Here is a 23,151-nt window from a genome sequence, read left to right on the forward strand (position 1 = left end):
AAAGCCCCCATAGATAAACAATGATGGAGTCAGCTTCATGGACCTTACACTCAGTGGCCTTCCTAGCATCCCTCATTTTCTTGTTAAGCGCCTTTTCCGGCCACTTCCGGCGCCGGAAGCTAAACCTTCCTCCCGGACCCAAACCATGGCCCATCATAGGCAATCTCAACCTAATCGGATCTCTCCCACACAGGTCCATCCACGAACTCTCCCTCAAATATGGACCCATAATGAAACTCCAATTCGGATCCTTCCCCGTCGTCGTGGGCTCTTCCGTCGAGGTCGCCAAGCTATTCCTCAAAACCCATGACCTCACCTTCGCCTGTCGCCCCAAAGCTGCCGCCGGCAAGTACACCACCTATAACTACTCCAACATCACTTGGGCTCCCTATGGGCCTTACTGGCGCCAAGCCCGCAAGATATGCCTCATGGAGCTCTTTTGCACTAGACGACTTGAATCCTACCAGTACATACGCGTAGAAGAGACTCACTCATTGATGTTCAGACTCTTTGTTGCTTCCCGAAAAGCCATCCTTGTCAAAGAACACCTCTCTACTGCTAGCCTCAACATTATAAGCCGCATGGTGTTGGGTAAAACGTACACGGACGAGTCCAAATCGAAGAATCAGATCATTACGTCTGAGGAATTGAAGAAGATGCTAGACGAATGGTTCTTGCTGAACGGGGTGTTGAACATCGGAGACTCGATTCCATGGCTTGGTTTCTTGGATTTGCAAGGGTATGTGAAGAGGATGAAAGCGCTTAGCAAAAAATTGGATCGGTTTCTCGAGCAAGTGCTCGACGAGCACAACGCCAAGAGGGAAGGGGTCAAGGATTTCATCCCCAAAGACATGGTCGACGTTCTGTTGCAGCTCGCTGACGACCCAAATCTCGATGTCAAGCTCAGTAGGAATGGTGTCAAGGCATTCACGCAGGTAAATATTCCTTTGCTAGAGTGTTCTACCATGGATTTATGATTAGGTCCATGGATGATGAGATAGTGTGTACAATATAGATCTTAGTTCAATCTGAAAACGGACGGATTGTGCCACATTCAAGGTGTTAATGAACCGGGAAGATTCATTGAAGTTGTAGCGCACGAAGAATTCTCCCGGTTCATTAACTCCTTGATTGTGGCACATGAATTATGAGAAGGATCATCCATTGGTTGATCTGATATGATCTGATCTGTCAGTTTATGTGATCGAACTAAGATCTATATACACCATATATCTTGTGTATACAAGGTTAAGAAAAAAATGGTCAATAGGCAGTTCAATTGAATTCAAGGGCGGCGATCCTATTTGGTGGAAAATATTGGACTGATTAGGCTTCGCAAAGGAGACTTACGTGTGGACATGAACAATGATTTTGTCATCACTCGGAAAAATGAAAAACAGTGGTGAGCTCGGATTAGGCTTCGCAAAGGAGACTTACGTGTGAACATGCTCGTATTCATCATCTCGCCCATGAAATTTGATCCGACAGCAAGACTTTTTCATACAAGCAGTATATACATTTGTCATTACATAAAAGACCTGTCCAAAAGGGAAATCCGTTCTAGGACTGTTCTCCTTTTACTAATGTAAAAGATCAAAATTGGCTAATAATTCAACACACTAGGCATCTAATATTGGCACTACCATGTTTTTATAATTGCACCAACTCACTGTTGAATTTTTTAATCATTTAAAGCTTTTAATGCTTTGGCTTTAAAGATTTTTTCTTTTGTCTTATGTGAATCAAATTTCAAACGGTTGAAATTTCATCGTTACTATGCAATCTTTTAATGCGTTTGAATATTTTATAAGTTTTTATTTTTTGTCTTTATTTTGCAAACGTTGTGTGCATTAAGAGAGATAAAGAGCCGTTGAAGAGTGTTAATATATACACAACAACAGTGTATACTGTATACAATAGTAGCTCTCTCTTTTCTTCTGACACACACACGTTTTCCTCTTCTTAAAGTTTTGTTCATTCTTTTCTATTCTTGAGTACTGTTTCGAAAGTTTCAATCTTTTCAAAGCTTTGCAAGTTTCTCTTTTAAGTGGGCAATTTGATTGGCATCAACCGTTGTTTGCAAGGTCCGAGCCGGTGCGTGCACACCTTCAAAGACAAGTATAGTGGTGTTGTATCCTGGAGATAGGTCCCAAGAGAACCCGATTGCATACCATTCGTGGAGGGGGCGATAATCTATCTTAAGGGTAGCGTTAATCCGTAACGTGCCTCTACCACTCATCTCTATTTGAAATTTCATTTCATTTTTATTATTTTTTTTAGTTTGGTTCTTGCTAACGGGTTTGAGGTTTACATTCAAGATCATCAAAGGTAATTTCAATTTCATTTTTTTCGGAATACATATTGAATAGATTGTTGAACTCTTCTATTTACCCAAGATTATTTCCAACAATCTTAAGATAGATTATTGGATTAGTTCAACATGGCCGGTGAAGATTACACTCGTCCAGAGAAGTTTGACGGATTGAACTTCAAGCATTGGCAACAACGCTTATTCTTTTGGCTTTCAACTCTTAAAATTGCCTATGTCTTGACCACACCCAAGCCTAGTCCCAAAGAGCATGAGCCCGCTCAATCTGAGGTTACTCAAAAATGGGAAAATGATGACTTTTTGTATTGTGGTTATATACTTAGTGCCATGACGAATTCCTTGTATGACGTGTATTGTGGAATGAATACCGCCAAAGAAATGTGGGAAGCTTTAGATAAAAAGTATAAGACCGAAGATGCCGGAGTGAAAAAACATGTAGTTGGAAACTATCTTAGATTTGAGATGGTAGATGGAAAACCGTCTTAGAACAAGTTCATGAATTCCAACTCCTATTGAATGAGATCCTAGCGGAAGGGATCAAAATGGATGACCGTTTCCATTCGGTGGCCATTATTAATAAACTTCCACCTTCATGGAAGGAATTCGGAAAAAGTCTTAAACATAGAAAAGATGAATTATCTTTAGAAGATCTCCTAGTAACACTCCGAATAGAAGAAGAACATAGGAATCGTGATCAAAATGACAAAGAATCGGAACTCCTTTCTAAGGCCAATCTTGTTAAGACTAGTGAGAAGAAGACAAATAAAAACTTTGGGTCTCATCAAAACAAGAAGAAGATGTAGAACCGAAATCACTTCAAAAGTAACAAAAAGATAGAAAAAAATAAGAAGAAAGAGGGTTGTTTCAATTGCGGAAAACTTGGACACTATGCTAGACAATGTCGACACAGAAAGGGGAAAGACACTTTCCAAAATGTCGAAAACTCTCAAGCGAAACCCGCTCCTCAAGCCAATATGGTGGAATCCGGAACTGTTATTCACGGAACAGAAGTGAAGAAGCTTATAACCGTAGACTCTAAAGTGAACATGGTGTTCAATGTGAGTGATTGGTGGGTAGACACTGGAGCCACTATACATGTCTATTGTGACAGAAGTGCGTTCGTCACCTGTCATCAAGTAGATGAAAGCGAAATGCTTTTCATGGGTAACTCCTCAACGGCTAAAGTCATGGGGAAAGGGAAGGTTGATCTCAAACTCACTTCCGGCAAGGTTCTCACACTGCACCAAGTTCTCTATGTTCCAGAAGTCAGGAAGAACTTAATTTCTGGCTACTTGTTGAACAAGCACGGTTACAAGCTCGTCTTCAAATATGATAAGTTTATTCTCACCAAGGGTGGGATGTTTGTTGGAAAGGGTTATGCTTGTGGAGGTTTATTCAAGCTCAATGTATCCATCAATGAAATCAATAAATTTTTTGATTTTTCTGCTTATATTATTGAATCGTATGATATGTGGTATGGTAGATTAGGACATGTAAATTCACAATCTATAAAAAGAATGGTGAACTTAAGTATGATTCCAAATGTTTCTATTGAATAAAAATCAAAGTGTCAAATATGTGTTCAATCAAAATTTAGCAAAAAACCATTTAAATCAATAGAAAGAAATTCAGAAATTCTAGGACTAGTACATAGTGATGTTTGCGACCTAAAGAACACTATTACTAGAGGAGGAAATAAATATTTTATTACCTTCATAGATGATAAATCAAAATTTGCAATGGTATATCTTCTTAAATATAAAGATGAAGCTTTAGAAAAATTTATAACCTATAAAACTGAAGTGAAAAATCAGTTAGAAAAAGGAATTAAAATACTTAGATCAGATCGAGGTGGTGAATATACCTCAAATGAATTTTCTGAATATTGTAGAAAATTTGAAATTATTCATGAGGTGACGGCACCTTATTCTCCACAACAAAATAGAGTTGCAGAAAGAAAAAATAGGACTCTAATTGACATGGTAAATGCCATGCCAACTAGTTCAGGGCTACCACTTAACATGTGGGGGGAAGCCTTATTATCGGCTTGTCATATACTAAACAAAATACCCTATAAAAATGAAAATAGAACTCCATTTGAGTTATGAAAAGGTAGAAAACCAAGTCTTAAATACCTTAAAGTGTGGAGGTTTTTAGCTAAAGTAAGCTTACCTCCCCCTAAGAAAACAAAGTTAGGATCTAAAACATTGGATTGTGTATTCATAGGGTATGCACAAAATAGTGCAGCTTATAGATTTCTGGTGGTAAAAACTGAACATAATTCCATATATGTAAACAGTATATTAGAGTCTAGAGATGCAGAATTTTTTGAGGATGTGTTTCCTCTTAAACAAACTAGTGTGAGTCAATCTCAAATACCTTAAGCAGAAGTTGCATCTAGTAGTCGTGGTATTCCTCAAATAAAAAACCAAGAACCTAAAGGAAGAAAAAGAGGTAGAGAAGAAGGTAACCTAGAAATAGAACCTAGAAGAAGTCTAAGAGCAAAGAAAGCTACTAACTTTGGCTCTGACTTTTATACTTTCTTGGTGGAGGATGATCCATCTACTTTTAAGGAAGCTATGTTTTCTTTGGATGCAAACTTCTGGAAAGAAGCTATAAATAGTGAAATAGAATCAATTATGTCAAATAACACATGGGAGTTAACAGATTTACCTCATGGGTGCAAACTAATAGGTTGTAAATGGATTTTTAAAAAGAAACTTAGAACCGATGGATCTATAGAAAAATTTAAAGCTAGATTAGTAGCCAAATGTTTTAAACAAAAAGAAGGGATAGATTTTTTGACACCTATTCTCCTGTAACTAGGATTGCAACAATAAGAATGTTGATAGCTATAGCAGCTATCTATAACTTAGAAATCCATCAAATGGATGTTAAAACCACTTTCCTAAATGGAGAATTAGAAGAAGAAATTTACATGGAACAACCTGAGGGATTTGCAGTCCCTGGTCAAGAACGTAAAGTGTGTAAACTTATAAAATCTCTTTATGGTTTAAAACAAGCACCAAAACAATGGCATGAGAAATTTGATAAAGTAGTGTTATCAAATGATTTTACCATAAATGATTCTGATAAATGTGTATACAGTAGATTTGAAGGTAATTCTGGAGTTTTGATCTGCTTGTATGTCGATGATATGTTAATCATTGGTACGAGTCTAGATGTTATAAATGACACCAAGAATCTTTTGTCAGAGAACTTTGACATGAAAGATCTTGGATTGGAAGATGTAATCTTAGGGATTAAGATAATTAGAAATTCAGAAGGGACTGTTTTAACACAATCTCATTATGTTGAAAAGATCCTTAAAAAATTTAACAAATTTGATATTACTCCCTTGAGTGTACCATATGATCTTAGTTCAAAACTTAAGAAAAATACTAGAAAAAGTATATCCCAATTAGAATACTCCAGAATTATAGGCAGTTTAATGTATCTAATGAATTGCATTAGACCAGATATAGCTTACGCAGTTGGTAGGCTAAGTAGATACACTAGCAACCCTAGTCAAGAACATTGGGATGCACTTATCAGGATTTTAAGATATTTGAAAGGCACAATGGAGTTTAGACTCCACTATGGTCGTTATCCCGCTTTATTAGAAGGATATAGCGATGCAAATTGGATTTCAGATTCAGAAGAAACTAAATCCACAAGTGGATATGTTTTCACTTTGGGTGGTGGTGCTGTCGCTTGGAAATCTACCAAGCATACCTGTAGAGCACGTTCCACCATGGAATCTGAATTTATTGCTTTAGATAAAGCAGGTGAAGAAGCGGAATGGAATAGGAATCTGTTAGCAGATATTCCTCTATGGTGCAAGCCAATTCCAGCTATATCTATTCATTGTGATAGCCAAGCTACAATAGCAAGGGCTAAGAGTAGAACATATAATGGTAAATCCAGACACATACGTCTGATGCATAATAATGTAAGGCAATTGCTTTTTGATGGAGTGATTGCAATTGACTTTATAAGGTCAGAGAGAAACTTAGCAGATCCACTGACCAAATGACTAGCTAAAAAGCTAGTGGCTGAAATATCAAGAGGGATGGGGGCTAAAGCCTATCAAATAGAATCACCAATAATGGCAACCCAACCTATATGACTGGAGATCCCAAGAACTAGGTTCAATGGGAAAAACAAGTTATTCGAGTGATCGGTGAAAGCACTGTACTTAAATTATCAAGAGAATGAAAGACTTCTCTTGGCCTATCCCTAAGATGTAAATAGTATTAACTGTAACGATATGGAGGAAGAGCTTTGCTCTGAATAGGTTTATAGTTATTTATAAGCGGGGTTCGTGGTTACAGGTACCCTTGATGGACTCACCTATATGAGTGTGGAAGTGGGGCCGCTTCCTATGAGAATTAAGGCTTGTTCTCTAGAGCGCTCATGAAACAGGACCAGCGCATGGCCGAAATGTGCTACCCCGATAGAACACGGTTACATTGCCGATATCGTGTGTGTAATATATGAAGGTCTATTACTCAAGATTCTTAGTTCAAGACATAGTTCACTTGGAATCTTTATAGACTGGAATATATGAACACTAAGTGGAGGTTCAAGTCCATAAGACACCTTCACCCATTGCATGATATTTCAAATTTGCCCATATTTGATTTAATATATTTAATTTGAATTTTGATTCATGTGGGGGATTGTTGAATTTTTTAATCATTTAAAGCTTTTAATGCTTTGGCTTTAAAGATTTTTTCTTTTGTCTTATGTGAATCAAATTTCAAACGGTTGAAATTTCATCGTTACTATGCAATCTTTTAATGCCTTTCAATATTTTATACGTTTTTATTTTTCGTCTTTATTTTGCAAACGTTGTGTGCATTAAGAGAGATAAAGAGCCGTTGAAGAGTGTTAATATATACACAACAACAGTGTATACAATAGTAGCTATCTCTTTTCCTCTGACACACACACGTTTTCCTCTTCTTGAAGTTTTGTTCATTCTTTTCTATTCTTGAGTACTGTTTCGAAAGTTTCAATCTTTTCAAAGCTTTGCAAGTTTCTCTTTTAAGTGGGCAATTTGATTGGCATCAACTCTTGTTCACAAGGTCCGAGCCGGTGCGTGCACACCTTCAAAGACAAGTATAGTGGTGTTGTATCCTGGAGATAGGTCGCAAGAGAACCCGATTGCATACCATTCGTGGAGGGGGCGATAATCTATCTTAAGGGTAGCGTTAATCCGTAACGTGCCTCTACCACTCATCTCTATTTGAAATTTCTCATTTCATTTTTATTATTATTTTTAGTTTGGTTCTTGCTAACGGGTTTGAGGTTTACATTCAAGATCATCAAAGGTAATTTCAATTTCATTTTTTCCGGAATACATATTGAATAGATTGTTGAACTAATCTATTTACCCAAGATTATTTCCAACACTCACCTTGTCTTTTTTTTCCTTAATTTCCTCCTATGAGCTTTTTTGGCAATTGTAATAACGTTTGGACAGCTGATTAAATAGTAAAAGACGAGAGAGGTTTGTGCAACTATCAAAACATGGTGGTGTGAATATCAGTAACCTATTCTTAACTGTACATCTAATCTTCCCCCACTTGTTTGTGTGACAAACTTCTCTGTAATAGTGCAATAACACTTGTATGTTTCAATGATTGATGATCTAGGATTTGATAGCAGGGGGAACAGAGAGCTCGGCCCTCACTGTTGAATGGGCATTATCTGAACTTTTGAAACAGCCGTATATCTTTGAAAAAGCAACAAAAGAGCTCGATAAGGTAATTGGGAAAGAGAGATGGGTTGAAGAAAAAGACATCCCTGACCTTCCATTCGTAGATGCTATTATGAAAGAGACAATGAGGTTGCACCCCTTGGCACCAATGCTAGCGCCACACCTCACTAGAGAGGATTCAGTCATAGATGGCTACGATATACCTGCGGGAACTCGTGTGTTCGTAAGTGTATGGACAATTGGAAGGGATCCTACTATTTGGGATGCACCTGAGGAATTCCATCCTGAGAGGTTCATCGGGAAAGATATAGACGTCAAGGGCCAGGATTTTGAGTTGCTGCCATTTGGGTCAGGGAGGAGGATGTGTCCAGGCTATAGCTTGGGGCTAAAAGTGGTTCAATTAACGCTGGCTAATCTGCTGCATGGGTTCAAATGGAAATTGCAGGACAAGATTTCACCGGAGGAATTGAACATGGAGGAGATCTTCGGGCTCTCGACAACTAGGAAGATCCCTCTCGAGGCTGTCATTGAGCCTCGGCTTCCAGCTCCTGTTTATCGAGTGTGATTACAAATCATATTTCAGATTTAGTACTTAATTATGGTTGATATGTCATATGCAATTCAAAGTGTTGTAGTTTGCTACCCTAACGAGTTGGTTTGTATCAAGTGAATTGATTTATGGAAATTGGTTGTTGAGATTTTCTCTCGTATTGATACAATTAAGGCCCTATTTCTTTTGGATTTTGAGAATTGCTTGAGTCCAGAACTGATTAAAAAAATTACACACAATTAAGTCCAATAATCAGTTTTGGACTAAAATCCCAAAACAAAATGAGACCAAGAGTTAAGGACGTCCAAATTGTTTGGTTGGGGAGGTTATTTCCTTTTGAAAATGTCAAGCAAAGTGCTTTTATTGACCCAAAAGGCTTTATTTACTGTTGAGATAAGGGCAGCTAAATGACGCTGAGATCACCTTAAGCAAATGATTCTAGTACCTTATTAAGTCTCCATCAAGCCTCATTTGCAAACTGTTTATTTTTAGGAAAAATTACAAATGAGCGACACCAAAATACAAGAATTGCCAATGGGGGCCACTCTTTTGAAAAATTATAAATGGGGGTCGACAACAGAATTTGTGGGAAAACCTGACCAAAAGGCCACTATGGGTTATCAAGTCTAAAAGGGGGGTTATCTACAGAGTACTTATTGCTTGCTCTTGAAAAATAATAATCAAATCAAGCAAACAGACATTCCCTTCTTTGCTTCCCGTTAACAGGCCTAAATATGATTTAACAAGTCTAATCTAAACAGGGTTATCAAATCTCGCCCGGGGATATCAAGTTCTCAACAAGGTTATTGAGTCTCACAAGGGGTTTTCAAGTCTAAAGAGGCGTTATCAAGTCTTTATGAACTTGATAATCCATGTTTACGTACTTGATAACCTCTTTTTAGACTTGATAACCCCTAGGGGCATTTTGGTCAGGGTCTCACTGTTTATGTACTTGATAACCCCTTTTTAGACTTGATAATCCCGTTTTCGACCCCCCTTTATAATTTTTCAAAAGAGTATCCCCCATTGGCAATTCTCGGATTTTGGTGTCCCATGTTGGCAATTGTTCCTATTTTTTATATTTTTAGAACCGATTGTGAGTCCAAAATTGATTATTGAAGTTAGAGTAGAGGTGCAATTTATTATTTTTTATAAGATAGGAATATTTTGATGACCACCTACAAGGCACGTTGGTACATCCCTAATAAAGTGCATTAATAAGGGCACCAAAAACTATAAAATGGTGCAAACAAACATATAATTAAATGCACTTTAATTGTTTGTAAGGACCATTGGGGGAGCCCTTGTAGTATTTTTTTGAAAGGGCACCCTTCAATTTATCATTCCTCACCTATGAGGTATGAATGTTTTGGTTATATTAGTATTTTGAAAATTTTTCATGAGATATGAGTATTTAGTAATTTCCCTTGAAATGCAAGGCTCTTTTGTTATTTTTGTTATTAAATGTATCATCTTTCTTTTCATTTAATAAACCGGATCTCGGGCTTACCTAGCGGAAAGAAAGTATTTAGGTTAATTTTTATAAGTAAGGGTATTTAAGTCATTTTATGTTATAGGAATATTTTGTCATTTTCAGGAGAAGGAGATATTTTGTCTCTTAAGAAGAAAAATCAAATCACCTTGAATAAATAATGGGGAGTGATAAATGGACTCCCCAAATGGATAAATGGACTCCCCGTATGTCTTTCTCTCTCCTCTAGGTTAGAGAGAGAAGAGGAGAGAGATAGACACATGGGAGTCGATTTAGAGAGAGAAAGACACATGGGGAGTCGATTTATCCATTTGGGGAGTCAATTTAGAGAGAGAAAAAGACACATGGAGAGTCGATTTATCACTGCCCTAAATAATGTAAGGGTCCGGGAGAAATTATTTCTCTCCTCAATTGGATAAATGTAACAAACAAGGAACTGACCCTCATTAACGAAAACAATGCTAGTCTTGACAGATATTTCATCGCTTTTATGACCCTTATAGACAATTTCGCACCCTTTTATGACCCTTATAGACAATTTCGCAGAAAGCCATTGTGCGGGTCACATTCTCAGTAGAGAGCAGCCACCTCAGATGAACTAAATGAGTAAGACAAAATCTTCTACTCGATGACTGTTCTAGTGTTCTCTGATCTCTCTTCAAAAAAGTGAGCCGCGAATTCTCTTTCTGCGAAATTGCCTAGCAAGTCCCAAAACACCGATATCCATACGTTGATAGATCGCCCACCAAACCGAAACGTAATTGTCGGTCGAGATATAAATAGGGAGATTATAATTCGCACCCCACGTAGGATAAATCCCCCCCCCCCCTGTCAGACTATGATACTCTTTTTTTAACGTCAATTCACCTTACAGTGGTGTGAGTCATCCTACAGGGGAGCGAATTTATCATTAATTACCCCATAAATAATGGCCTTCTGAGACTCTGAACCCCTCTACGTAACCGAAAGCCGGAAAAGGTCAAAAATAGAGCGAAGGCCGAATGGCCTTTCTGTTATTTCCTTAACATCCATGGCTTCTTTTCTTGAAACCCTGATCCAAAGTCACGTGCGGCCTGACGTAATAGCGTCTTGCTTTTCGCTCCGCTGAAATAAAACCACACGAACCGAGAGAGAGAGAGAAGGCAGAGAAGAGTCTCCTTTCTGGTATGCCTAAATGACACTGAGATCACCTCAAGCAAATGATTCTAGGCTGTTGAACTATTAAGTCTCCATTAAGCCTCATTTAGGCCCTGTTTATTCTCGGAGAAGGGAACCATGTTTATGAATATTTTGAACATATCCTATGTGACAAGGAAATTTTGGTTATTTTTGTAATATATGAGTATTTTTGTCATTTCCCATGGGATACAAGTATTTTTTTTATGAGACAAGGGTATTTTGGTTAATTTTCTATGGGGTAAAGATACTTACACCATAGGATGATCCAAACCGTCCATTAGATGGGCCACAGCCTAAATAGGTTGTGCCCCAAAAATCATTTCCATAGGTTGATCCTAACCCTCCGATCTGAATGTTAGAGGGTTTGTCCTAACCCTCTATAGATCGAGGGTTATGATCAACCTATAGATATAATTTTGGGGACAACCTATTTAAACTGTGGTCCATCTAATGGACGGTTTGGATCATCCTATGGTGTGGGCCATACCCTACTTTGAATAAAGTGAATAAAGTGAGGAGTGCCCTCATCAAAATACAGTAGTGCTAATAACATTTCCCTAAATCAAATCACCTTATGATAAATAAATGTAAGGGGCGAGACGAAATTAGTTCTCCCTTATTTTAGCTGTGTGGATATTTCCAAGCAAATCCCTCCAAACAATAGGTTTAAATAAACACTAGTAAGAAACCCAGTGCGATGGACCGGGGAAAAATAATGAAATAAATGCTATTAAAAATGAGTAGTGATTTGGTTAAATTTAGATAATGAGAAGTGTGATGTGGCCTTCCTGGCAAGTGGCAACTAAGTTTGTCCCACCAAAACAATACAAACCAGGAAAATTAAGGTTTATCTTTGTATCTTTTAAAAGAAGAAAAAAAGATAGTAATAAAGAAAACCCAGAATGAAATCGTAGATGCTGACCGATTCATTCCTTATCCTTATGCGAAAAGAGTGCATATTGTTCACACTATCACAACTAAGGCTTTGGAACATCTTTGTAATACTAACCACTGTAAAACATTGTAGCACAACCCTTGTTAGGGACTTCCATCACTTATGAATAAGATCATTTAACTTCGTAAATCTTTTACACTATGATTCAACATTCTTCCGTCACTTATGCTTCTACTTGAACATCACATAAGCTATTATGGGAACCTCTATAGATCGGAGGGCTTGGATCATTGTATGGAAATGATTTTTAGGGAACACGCTGTGTTCCATCTTATGGACGGTTTGTATCATCCCAGGATGTGGTCTGTACAGTACTTTTTGAAAAATAAGAGACTATAAGGGCTTACACCATATACAATCTCCACTTTTGTATTGGTCCATGTGGACCCCGATCCGGGACGGGCGTGGAGGGACGTGCCCCCGCGCGAGTCCGCGTGGAGGGACGTGCCCCCACGCGAGTCTCAGGAGATCGTCCACGTGAAGGAGAGCCCCACCAAGGAACTCTCGAAAGAGTGCCCCTCACAGCATGAGCGGCGATGTAAAGTGAGATACCTCTCGATTCGGGGACTAGCCCAGATTCGAGGCGTACCTTAAACAAAGAAGAGTCGTCATCCAAGGAAGTGGGCCCTGGATCCCATGCTGTGCTCTGTTGCAACGGATAACCAGAGATATAAAATAGGGTTCGTGCCTGATGACGAATGGGGAAGGGATTAGGCGCCCCCAATTCGCCCAAGTGCTAGCACCTGGTCTCTTATGCCATTTATTATTAATTTTGAAGAGTTTTGGGCGAAAATCATGCGAAATGGGAACGAATATCTCCGAGATAACGTCTAGCTAATCATGCATGTCTCGGAGATGAATAAGAAGCACACACAAAAGAAATGAAAGATATGTCGCCTAAGAATAGCTAGGTTATGAGTGTCATGCCTAATTGGTGTCTAAGTTCTGGTGGACAAGCACATGCATGTTACAGCTAAAGGTATAGGATCTGTACATAAAAATAAGAGAAACACAACAAAATACATAACACAAATAAACTATATATATAACAGGAAAACAAATCCTAACTCTAATGCAGGACTTGACTCGGACCAAGATGGCCGTCCATCTTAGCTGCTCTACGTATCCCGGCCTCGGGAAGAATCGGAGTCAACGTAGTTCAATGCCCTATTCTAAACTACGATGCCTAAAACTCTAGGACCGCTATCCTAGACTCGATCCACTAGACTCGACTGATTTTTAAAGCTTTTTGTGCGATTGCTTAAATTCAAGTGGATTGTAATTTTTAGGACTCTATATGCCCTAACTAATGCAAGTTGATTAGCCTTAGGCTAATGCAGGTGGGCCCTACATCCTATGTGTACCTAGGCTGTGCATTCTAAGGAAAACCATGGGTTGACTATATGCTTCCTAGTCTAGCCATCGATTCGACTAAATGTCTAACCGATCGACTTGAGGACTCCTAACTCTAGGGACACTCACACGACAGGACACACCATATCAATACAAATCAGGACCGACTCCTAACTCTAAAACACCCTAAATATCTAGGACAGACTCCTAACTCTAGGGGAAGATCTTTTTGAAAAGGTTTTGAAGTTTTTTGTATTTTGAGAATATTTGAAATGTTTATTTTTAAAGGTTTGAAAGCTTATGGAAGTTTTGAAGTTTTTTGTATTTTTGGGAATATTTGAAATGTTTATTTTTAAAGGTTTGAAAGCTTATGGAAGTTTTGAAGTTTTTTGTATTTTTGGGAATATTTGAAATGTTTATTTTTAAAGGTTTGGCTGGACCTGGGATGTGAACCCCAAGCTGCACTACGTACCCTGTTGAAAGGGATCAAGCCAACGTAGTTCGGACCAGAATTCCTAACTACTCTGCACATGACTCAAGATTTTTTTAAATTTTGATTTTTAAAATGTTTTTGGATTTTGAATTGTTTTTGAGATGTTTTTGAATTTTCAAGTGTTTTTTGGAATGTTTTTGTTGTTTTCAAGTATTTTTGAAATGTTTTTATTGTTTTTTGACACCAGAGAATAAAATCCTATCATCATAAGGGTAGGGAGACTTCTGGAATCCCGCAAAGGTTGGACATCATCCTATACTTTGCGGGGGAACGAACAGGAAAATAACTCGGCAAGGGTTGGACAGCATCCTATACCTTGCAGGAGCGGGTAAAGATCACGACTTGATGAGAGGAAGGACAGAATCCTAACCCCTATGATGATAGGAAAATTCCTGGACTGACTGAAGGACTGACTCTCAAACTGGAAATTCTAAAAAAGATATGCTAATGAGACAAGGCATGTCTCTTAAAGAGATGGAGGGCAAATAGGGGTGTTAACACCATTTGCAAGAGGGTTGCACATACCAAAATGAAATGGGTTGCCATTATTAAAGTGAAGAGGGCTGTACAAACCAAAATGAAATGGGTTGCCATTATTAAAGTGAAGAGGGCTGACGATATCAAGATGAGGGGGCTGACATATATATAAAAAAAAAATGAGGTGGCTGCCAATACAGAGTCGGTATGCTTGTGTGGAGCACGCTGGCGTTGGGTCCCGCTGATGTGGGACATTTTGATGTGGGACCCCTATGGGACCCACTGTGGGACCCGCTGATGTGGGACCCGCTGTGGGACCCGCTGATGTGGGACCCGCTGTGGGACCCACTGATGTGGGACCCGCTGTGGGACCCGCTGATGTGGGACCCGCTGGGACCTGCTGTTGTGGGACCCGCTGTGGGACCCACTGTTGTGGGACCCGTTGTGGGACCCGCTGATGTGGGACCCGCTGTGGGACCCGCTGTGGGACCCGCTGATGTGGGACCCGCTGTGGGACCCGCTGTGGGACCCGCTGATGTGGGACCCGCTGGGACCTGCTGTTGTGGGACCCGCTGTGGGACCCGTTGTGGGACCCGCTGTTGTGGGTCCCGCTGTGGGACCCGCTGTTGAGGGACCCGCTGATGTGGGACCCGCTGATGTGGGACCCACTGCTGTGGGACCCGTTGTTGTGGGACCTGCTGTGGGACCCGCTGATGTGGGACCCGCTGCGGGACCCACTGATGTGGGACCCGCTGTGGGACCCGTGTAGTGCAAGAATGAATAATTATAAAATAAAAACTGAACTTACGCTAGCTATAGGAGGAACAAGAGATCCAAGAAGGTGTTGACAGAGTCGGCCCGCTGATGTGGGGCCCGCTGATGTGGGACCCGCTGATGTAGGACCCGCTGGAGGTGGGGTGGAGGAGATGGGATGCCGGTGGAGCTCCGGTGGTTGGCTGAGAGGATGCCGGAGAAGGTGGTCTGCAGAGGGTTCGAGAGAAGGTGGAGGTGGCTCTTTTGGTTTGGGTCTCCAGAGGGTTCGAGAGAAGGTGGAGGTGGCTCTTTCCTGTTCTCGGTCTGCAGAGGGTTCGAGACCAGAAGAGCTCCTCCAATGGTTTTTTTTTTTTATATTATTCTGGTTTGACGAAAGAGGGGTGGTAGGTGAAGAAAATGAGGGGGAAATGAAGAAAAAAAGGAAAGGGAGGGGGGACAGTGATGATGGTTTTTTGTTTTTTTTTTTTTTCGTCAAATGGGAGGTGCGGGCTCAAGAAAAGAGAAAAAGGGGGGACAATGATGATGGTTTTTTTTTTATATTATATATATATATATATATATATATATATATATATTTATATATGCAAAAGAAAACCGACGATTCTCCTCTCTCTCTCTCAAAAATGGATTTTTTTTATTTTTTATTTTATAAAAACAGGGTGGTGATATTGGCACTACCAATATTGATGGGCGCACTATTGGCGGGAAAATTGATGGGCGCACCATCCAATCGTGTCTTATTCGAAATCTGCTCTGCACCGTTCCAGGATAATTCACCCCCCTTTTCTGGTTTACACTACGGTCCTTTCTCTGCTCGTTCGCTAGGCAAACGTACTCGGATTTTGACGAAATTTTGCGGGGACCTAGCTGGGACCCTAACTTACCTTGGGGAGAAATTTGGAGTCCTAAAGCATTGGTTTGATGGGGTTTTGCATAAAATTGGAAGGGTTTAGGGCACGGTCAAAATGAGGTGTCTACAGATGCCCCTCTTTGGCAGAGCGTGCTTGTCGCGCGAATGTCAAAGCTGAACAGACAACACATTTTGACTGGCCCAAAATCAGAGGGTTTTTTTTTTTTTTTTTTTTTTTTTTTTAATTTTGGATTTTTTGTTTTTTTTTTTTTTTTTTTGGATTTTTGAAAATGATACTCACAAAGATAACATGGTGAAATAGCCTTTCACCGGACTCTGACTCCACAAACGCTGGTGAGATAGCCTCTCTTGAACTCGTAACTCAATAGTGGATATATGGATGAGATAGCCTCTCTTGCAAAACTTTAAAGGATTGATTTGGCTGCGAGAGAGCCGGGAAAGATATTGGTTTGGTAGCGATTGAACCAGAAGCCGAGAATTGACTTGACTGCGAATGAGTCGGAAGGTCAAAATTTGCTTGGTTGCGAGCGAACCGAAAAGCGAAGGGTTGACTTGACTGCAAAGGAGCCAAAATCAGGGATACTGGCCTAGTTGCGAATGAACTATAAAGTGAGGGATTGACTCGACTGCGAATGAGTCAGAGTCAGGGAGATTAGCTTGATTGCGAATGAATCAAGAAATCAGCAAGAAACTCGGCAGCGAATGAGCCGAAGAGTCTAAGATTTTAGCTTGGTTGCGAATGAACCAAAAGGCTGGAATTTGGTTTTAGCTGTGAATGAGTTAAGAATTGAAAGATTGACTCGACTGCGAAGGAGTCGAAGTCCGGGAGATTATCTTGATTGCGAATGAATCAAGAAATCAGCGAGAACTTTGGCAGCGAACGTGCCGAAGAGTCTAAGATTTGGACTCGATTGCGAATGAACCAAAAAGGCCGGAATGATGACTTGGTTGCGAACGAACTGAAGTCAAAGAGATTAATTTGACTGCGAATGAGTCAAGAGTTTAGAAAATAGACCTGACTGCGAATGAGTTGGAAGCCTAAGATTTTGACTTGGTTGCGAATGAACCAAAAGGTCGAAAATACGAGCTAGACTGCGAATGAGTCAAAACTCAAAGGATTGACCTGGTTGCGAATGAACCGAAAGGTCGAAGATATGCAAACCTGAATTGGGATCTGAGAAGATAGCATCTTGGCAGATGAACAGGGCGGAATGATTAGACAGTTATCATGATCAAACCTATGACCTGGTTGCGAATGAACCGAAAGGTCGAGGATATGAGCGAGACTGCGAATGAGTCAAGACTCAAAGGATTGACCTGGCTGCGAATGAACCGAAAGGTCGAAGATAAGCAAACCTGAATTGGGATCTGAGAAGATAGCATCTTGGCAGATGAACAGGGCGGAATGATTAGACAGTTATCATGATCAAACCTATGACCTGGTTGCGAATGAACCGAAAGGTCGAGGATATGAGCGAGACTGCGAATGAGTCAAAACTCAAAGGATTGACCTGGGTGCGAATGAACCGAAAGGTCGAAGATATGCAAACCTGAATTGGGATCTGAGAAGATAGCATCTTGGCAGATGATCAGGGCGGAATGATTAGACAGTTATCATGATCAAACCTATGACCTGGTTGCGAATGAACCGAAAGGTCGAGGATATGAGCGAGACTGCGAATGAGTCAAAACTCAAAGGATTGACCTGGGTGCGAATGAACCGAAAGGTCGAAGATATGCAAACCTGAATTGGGATCTGAGAAGATAGCATCTTGGCAGATGATCAGGGCGGAATGATTAGACAGTTATCATGATCAAACCTAAATTGGGATCTGGGAAGATAGCATCTTGACAGATCAACAGGGCGGAATGATTAGACAGTTATCATGATCAAACCTAAATTGGGATCTGGGAAGATAGCATCTTGACAGATCAACACGGCGGAATGATTAGACAATTATCATGATCAAACCTAAATTGGGATCTGGGAAGATAGCATCTTGACAGATCAACATGGCGGAATGATTAGACAGTTATCATGATCAAACCGAAATTGGGATCTGGGAAGATAGCATCTTGACAGATCAACATGGCGGAATGATTAGACAGTTATCATGATCAAACCTAAATTGGGATCTGGGAAGATAGCATCTTGACAGATCAACACGGCGGAATGATTAGACAGCTATCATGATCAAACCTAAATTGGGATCTGGGAAGATAGCATCTTGACAGATCAACACGGCGGAATGATTAGACAGCTATCATGATCAAACCTAAATTGGGATCTGGGAAGATAGCATCTTGACAGATCAACACGGCGGAATGATTAGACAGTTATCATGATCAAACCTAAATTGGGATCTGGGAAGATAGCATCTTGACAGATCAACACGGCGGAATGATTAGACAGTTATCATGATCAAACCTAAATTGGGATCTGGGAAGATAGCATCTTGACAGATCAACACGGCGGAATGATTAGACAGTTATCATGATCAAACCTAAATTGGGATCTGAGAAGACAGCATCTAGGCAGATCAACAAAGCGGTATAATTAGACAATCATCATGATCAAACCACTCTAGGAACCAAGAACACGAAACTCAAGAAGGAACAATTTTGATTCAAGAAATCGAGATTGTGATCGAGTCCATTACAAGATTGATCGTCTCTTGCCGAGAACGTTAGGAGTGTGCGATCTCTGTTGAGAACCAGACACAGGTAACTTGCTGAGGTTTTGAGTATTGACCATTTTTTCTGAGAGAACTGAATTTTGCCGGGGATTGAAGGCTGCGCGAGCAAATTCTAGACTCCACTGAGGAAATTGATTTTCTGGGGAAGTTGACCTTTCAGAGAGTGCACTTGTCTGAGAAGTTTGAAGTTTGGCTCGAGATATACTCGTACATCTCTTATCTCAACTTACTGAAGACATTGGCACTGATTGCCTTTTGTGCTTGATATCTTTTATGACGCAAGTCATAAAAGATGCCCCTAGTATATTGTGTTTCCATGACAGGAGTTTTAAGGAGGCAGGACAATGATGGTTGAAGAAAAGATGCTTCATTTCATGAAGGCTCAAGGATGTAAAGTTCTTTTGTATGGAGAGAATAGGACAATAACCATGATGGCTGAGTCTGAAAATCTCTTCTTTCGCATTGCTCACTTTTGGAGGCTTAAGGTCTCTGGTAGGTTTGAACAAGATGTCTCCCGCCCCTTCTGATACCTAAACCAGGATTTACTCTGAATTTTCTTCGCATTTTGGATGACACGCTCCCATTCTTCCAGCATCTGACAGTTTGGACTTCGCAAGGAGAGGGAACACAAATATGAAGGAGGAACAGATTTCCAAGGACTCAATCAAAGAAGATTCTCATTGTTCCAAGGACTCGACTCGCTTTTGACTCACTCTTGGATCTGATGTGTCATTTTTTAAGGGTATGGCTTAGCCACTCTTAGAGTATTTCGAAGACCGTGTCAAGATGCACAACTCTCCTTTTTCGGTGTTTATGTCATGGTTATTATCCCTTTTGGATTGCTCGGTTTCGATGCCCTCAGTTTAGAGGAATGTTAAAGTAAGCTTGCTGGCACTACTTGGACTCCGAGATTTTACCCTGGTTGAAGACTGTTTCTCCACCTCAATGATTCACTTTTTGCTGGAAATCATTGCCATTGACCAGATTGCCTTTTCAGGTTTTCAATCTGACGGACCGCTTGCCCTAACTTTTGCCTGGTTCGCCCTTTCGGGTTTTCAATCCAGCGGGCTCGATACCCTAACTTTTGCCTAAGCTGACTTTTCAGTTGTCAACTTAGCGGGTGAATGACCCTAAATTTTGCCTAGACCGCCCTCCCGGGTTTTCAGCCTAGCGGGTCTTCAGATTCCATCGTTTTTTTGTTCTTGACTTTGAACCTCTGCTTGTTCACCAGAAGGACTTTCTAAGTGGGCTGGGGTTCAAAACGGTTGGATATTTCTTTTGGATTTCAAAGTTTCGACTAGACTTGGATTGGCCAGGTTGCCTAAGTACCCCAACAATGGAGGATCAGGTTCGAGTGGTTCGCTGAGGTTTGGAACAGAATGATTTGGCTTTTAAGCTCAAAGGTTGAAAGGGAATAATTTGACTTTTATCCCAAAGGTTGAAAGGGAATAATTTGACTTTTATCCCAAAGGTTGAAAGGGAATAATTTGACTTTTATCCCAAAGGTTGAAAGGGAATAATTTGATTTTTATCCCAAAGGTTGACCGAACCTGAATTGATCAGGTTGCCTACGTACCCCCGAAGAGTTGGGGATCAGGTCAGACGTAGTTCGGGCCGAAATGCCCCTAATTTGCGGGTGTTTGAAAAGAATGTTTGATTTTGTTGAGGCTCGAAGGTGTTCGCAAAAGGATTTTTTTTTGAACTTGGGATTTTTGGCGTTTAAGGCTCAGGCGTCCAAGGATGGCCTTCTGATGTTTTGGCATACAAGCTTCTTGAATGGCTAAGGTTCAATGGCTTTGAACTTTTTTCCTTTCTCTTTTTTTTTTGAGGAGTCTGGCGGCATTTCCTGGCAAGACTTCATCTGCACTGTGCAAGCTAGACTGATTGAATTCCCACTTTTTCTTTGGGATCTCGCACTGATATTCGGGATTCTACGGCTCTGGGTCTTCTATGAATGCTGAAGATGATTTTGAAATTTTCAATCCATTTATCGACTCTGCTTCCTGCGATTCTGACGTTCTTGAGGAGTTGACGTGGGGCATGCTCCCTTCTCCTTTCTTCTCTGGATTCTATCTTATTTTTCTTTGTTCATTCTGATTTTTATTTTTTTGCTTGGATGTGGGGAATGCCCCTACGCCTGGAATGCTTTAACTTGAAATTCCATCGCAATGTATAGCCCAAGTATTCTTTTTGGGGTTCATGCCCTATGCTCATGACTTTGTTGTCTGAAAGTCTTCTCTCAATTTTTCATTCACTGCATTTGATGTTTGGTATTCTTCATTTGAATTTTTTTGCTTTTTTGACCTGTCTGAAGCCGAGGGTGACTCACATTGAACGATGCCAAGGCACGCTTCTGGTTTATCCTCATAGGACCAAGCAACACTTCTTTGAACCCTCTAAATAGGTTTATCGATTCTTTGCGCTCTTCGGGAGATTTTGCCAATCCTTACTTCCCGAGTTTCGGATTTCGATACCACTATCCACGGTATCGATTTCATCTGCAAGTGGCTTTGCTCGACGCTCTTCCTCTCGTTTGATTATCTTTCAAATCACGAGGAGAATTTCATCGGCATCCTCGTCCGAGGAGGGTGTCTTTAGTTATTTTAAACATTAGATCCAAGAGTGAATCATAAAACATTGAAGATATTGAAATCAAACTTTATTGAATTGAAAACTTTCAAGTACATCAATAGTTCTCAACACGCCTCAGTGGGCTCTTCATCAGACTTGACAGAAAATAAAACACCGACTCTAAATGAAAAAGACTGACAAACAGGACACCCCCTTCTTTTTTTTTTCTTTTTTTTTGACATTGACACTATGACTCACCAACCTTCAACACAAGAGTTGGTATACACTCGATAGAAGTTAAATCTTGAAACATGACATTTGGAACACCTCACTTGAAACACGACACTTGGACGCGGACAAGGACTAGGCACTGAAGTTCAAAAGTACACGTCTTTCTCCATGATGTTGTCGGCTAGTGGTTTCGGTCCTGGTATAGGAATCTCGGAAGAGGTGGTCCCATGTAGTTCTGTCGACCTGGCCCAAACTGCCCCTGAAAACCTGCTGGTGGCATCATGCTCTCTGCCCTGACATTCTTCGGAGGCTCACATTCTGACATTTTTTCTTTCCCTTTTGATGCATCCCTCTGCTTTGATGCAGCATAAACAGAGGTGGTGGAACCGTTGAAGGGTTGAATAGGTCTAACCGGTGCATAATTCATGAAAGCACAGAGTTCAGGAAGAAGGGAAGAGTCTTCATCTATCTCGTCCTGAATTTTGTGTTTCAATGCCAGGCACTTTTCTGTTGTATGACCAATACCTCTATGGTACTCGCAATACTGATCTCTTCTCCAGTGCTTGGGGAGTGGGTTAGGAATAAGCTTCGGATCTAAAAGTGTCAAACGACCTTCGCTGACCCATTTCTTCATGATAACTTCCTGAGAACATGGTAGCTGAGCACATTCCCTCCTCAGTCTCTGACCCATCCTCTCTTCCACTGCTATGATTGGCTTCTTAAAAGGTTGACGATAGGGTTCAACATTCTGAACTTCACTGGGAACAAATACAGGCTTCGTCCCACTATGCAAATCAACATATCTGTCAAGAATTAAACTCTGAACTGATGTTTCTTCTGTCATAGTACCCATATCGGCAAACTGCTTAGGAGCTGAATCACATCCGGTAGACAGATATCGTATCTGAGTTTTCATCTCCTTCACTTCTTCAGTTAACATGGACATCTGACCAAAGAGTTTAACCATCCAGTTTTCCATTCGGATGAGGGCCGACCTTTCAAAAGATTCCTCCATTGGTCGAAAGTTTGATGGAACAGGTGGCATTTCTGAGATAGGACGAATAAGGGATGCAGGATCCAATAATGGTTCATCTGTAGAGATAGCTCCTACCATCGGTAAAGGGCTAACTGATCTTTGCACTGGTTTTTTGGTAGCCCCGGGTTCTCCAACAACTACCTTACCATCCTTGATAAGTTTTAGGATCTTATGCTTCAAGGCTTGGCAACTGTTGGTTGAATGTCCATGAACTCGATGATACTCACAGAAGTCTCGTTCATAAAAGTTGCTAGGAAGAGGATTTGGAGGAGGAGAAGGTTCAGGAAGTTCAAGTTTACCCACTTCGACCAATCCTCTCAAAGCTTTTTCAAAATTCTTCGGCAATGGAGGAATCTCTTTACCTGGTTTCTGAATAGGCTTATTTCTTTTCTGAGCCACCTTCTTGAAAGGTTGACGGG

The 23,151-nt window shown here is 40.5% G+C and overlaps 1 protein-coding gene across 1 annotated transcript; it reads left to right on the forward strand.

Moving 5' to 3' along the window:
• The first annotated feature begins 4 nt into the window (after positions 1–4).
• On the forward strand, positions 5–8,755 carry LOC143863619 (trimethyltridecatetraene synthase-like). The gene is made up of 2 exons (XM_077374342.1): positions 5–935; positions 7,990–8,755. Exons 1-2 carry the CDS (start codon positions 21–23, stop codon positions 8,617–8,619), a joined length of 1,545 nt encoding a protein of 514 aa, XP_077230457.1. The 5' UTR covers positions 5–20; the 3' UTR covers positions 8,620–8,755.
• The last annotated feature ends 14,396 nt before the right edge of the window (positions 8,756–23,151 follow it).

This window comes from Tasmannia lanceolata, unplaced genomic scaffold (genome assembly GCF_043159265.1).
Source record: "Tasmannia lanceolata isolate RefF3 unplaced genomic scaffold, GAP_Taslan_0.1 ptg000044l, whole genome shotgun sequence".
NCBI classification, from domain to species: Eukaryota; Viridiplantae; Streptophyta; class Magnoliopsida; order Canellales; family Winteraceae; genus Tasmannia; species Tasmannia lanceolata.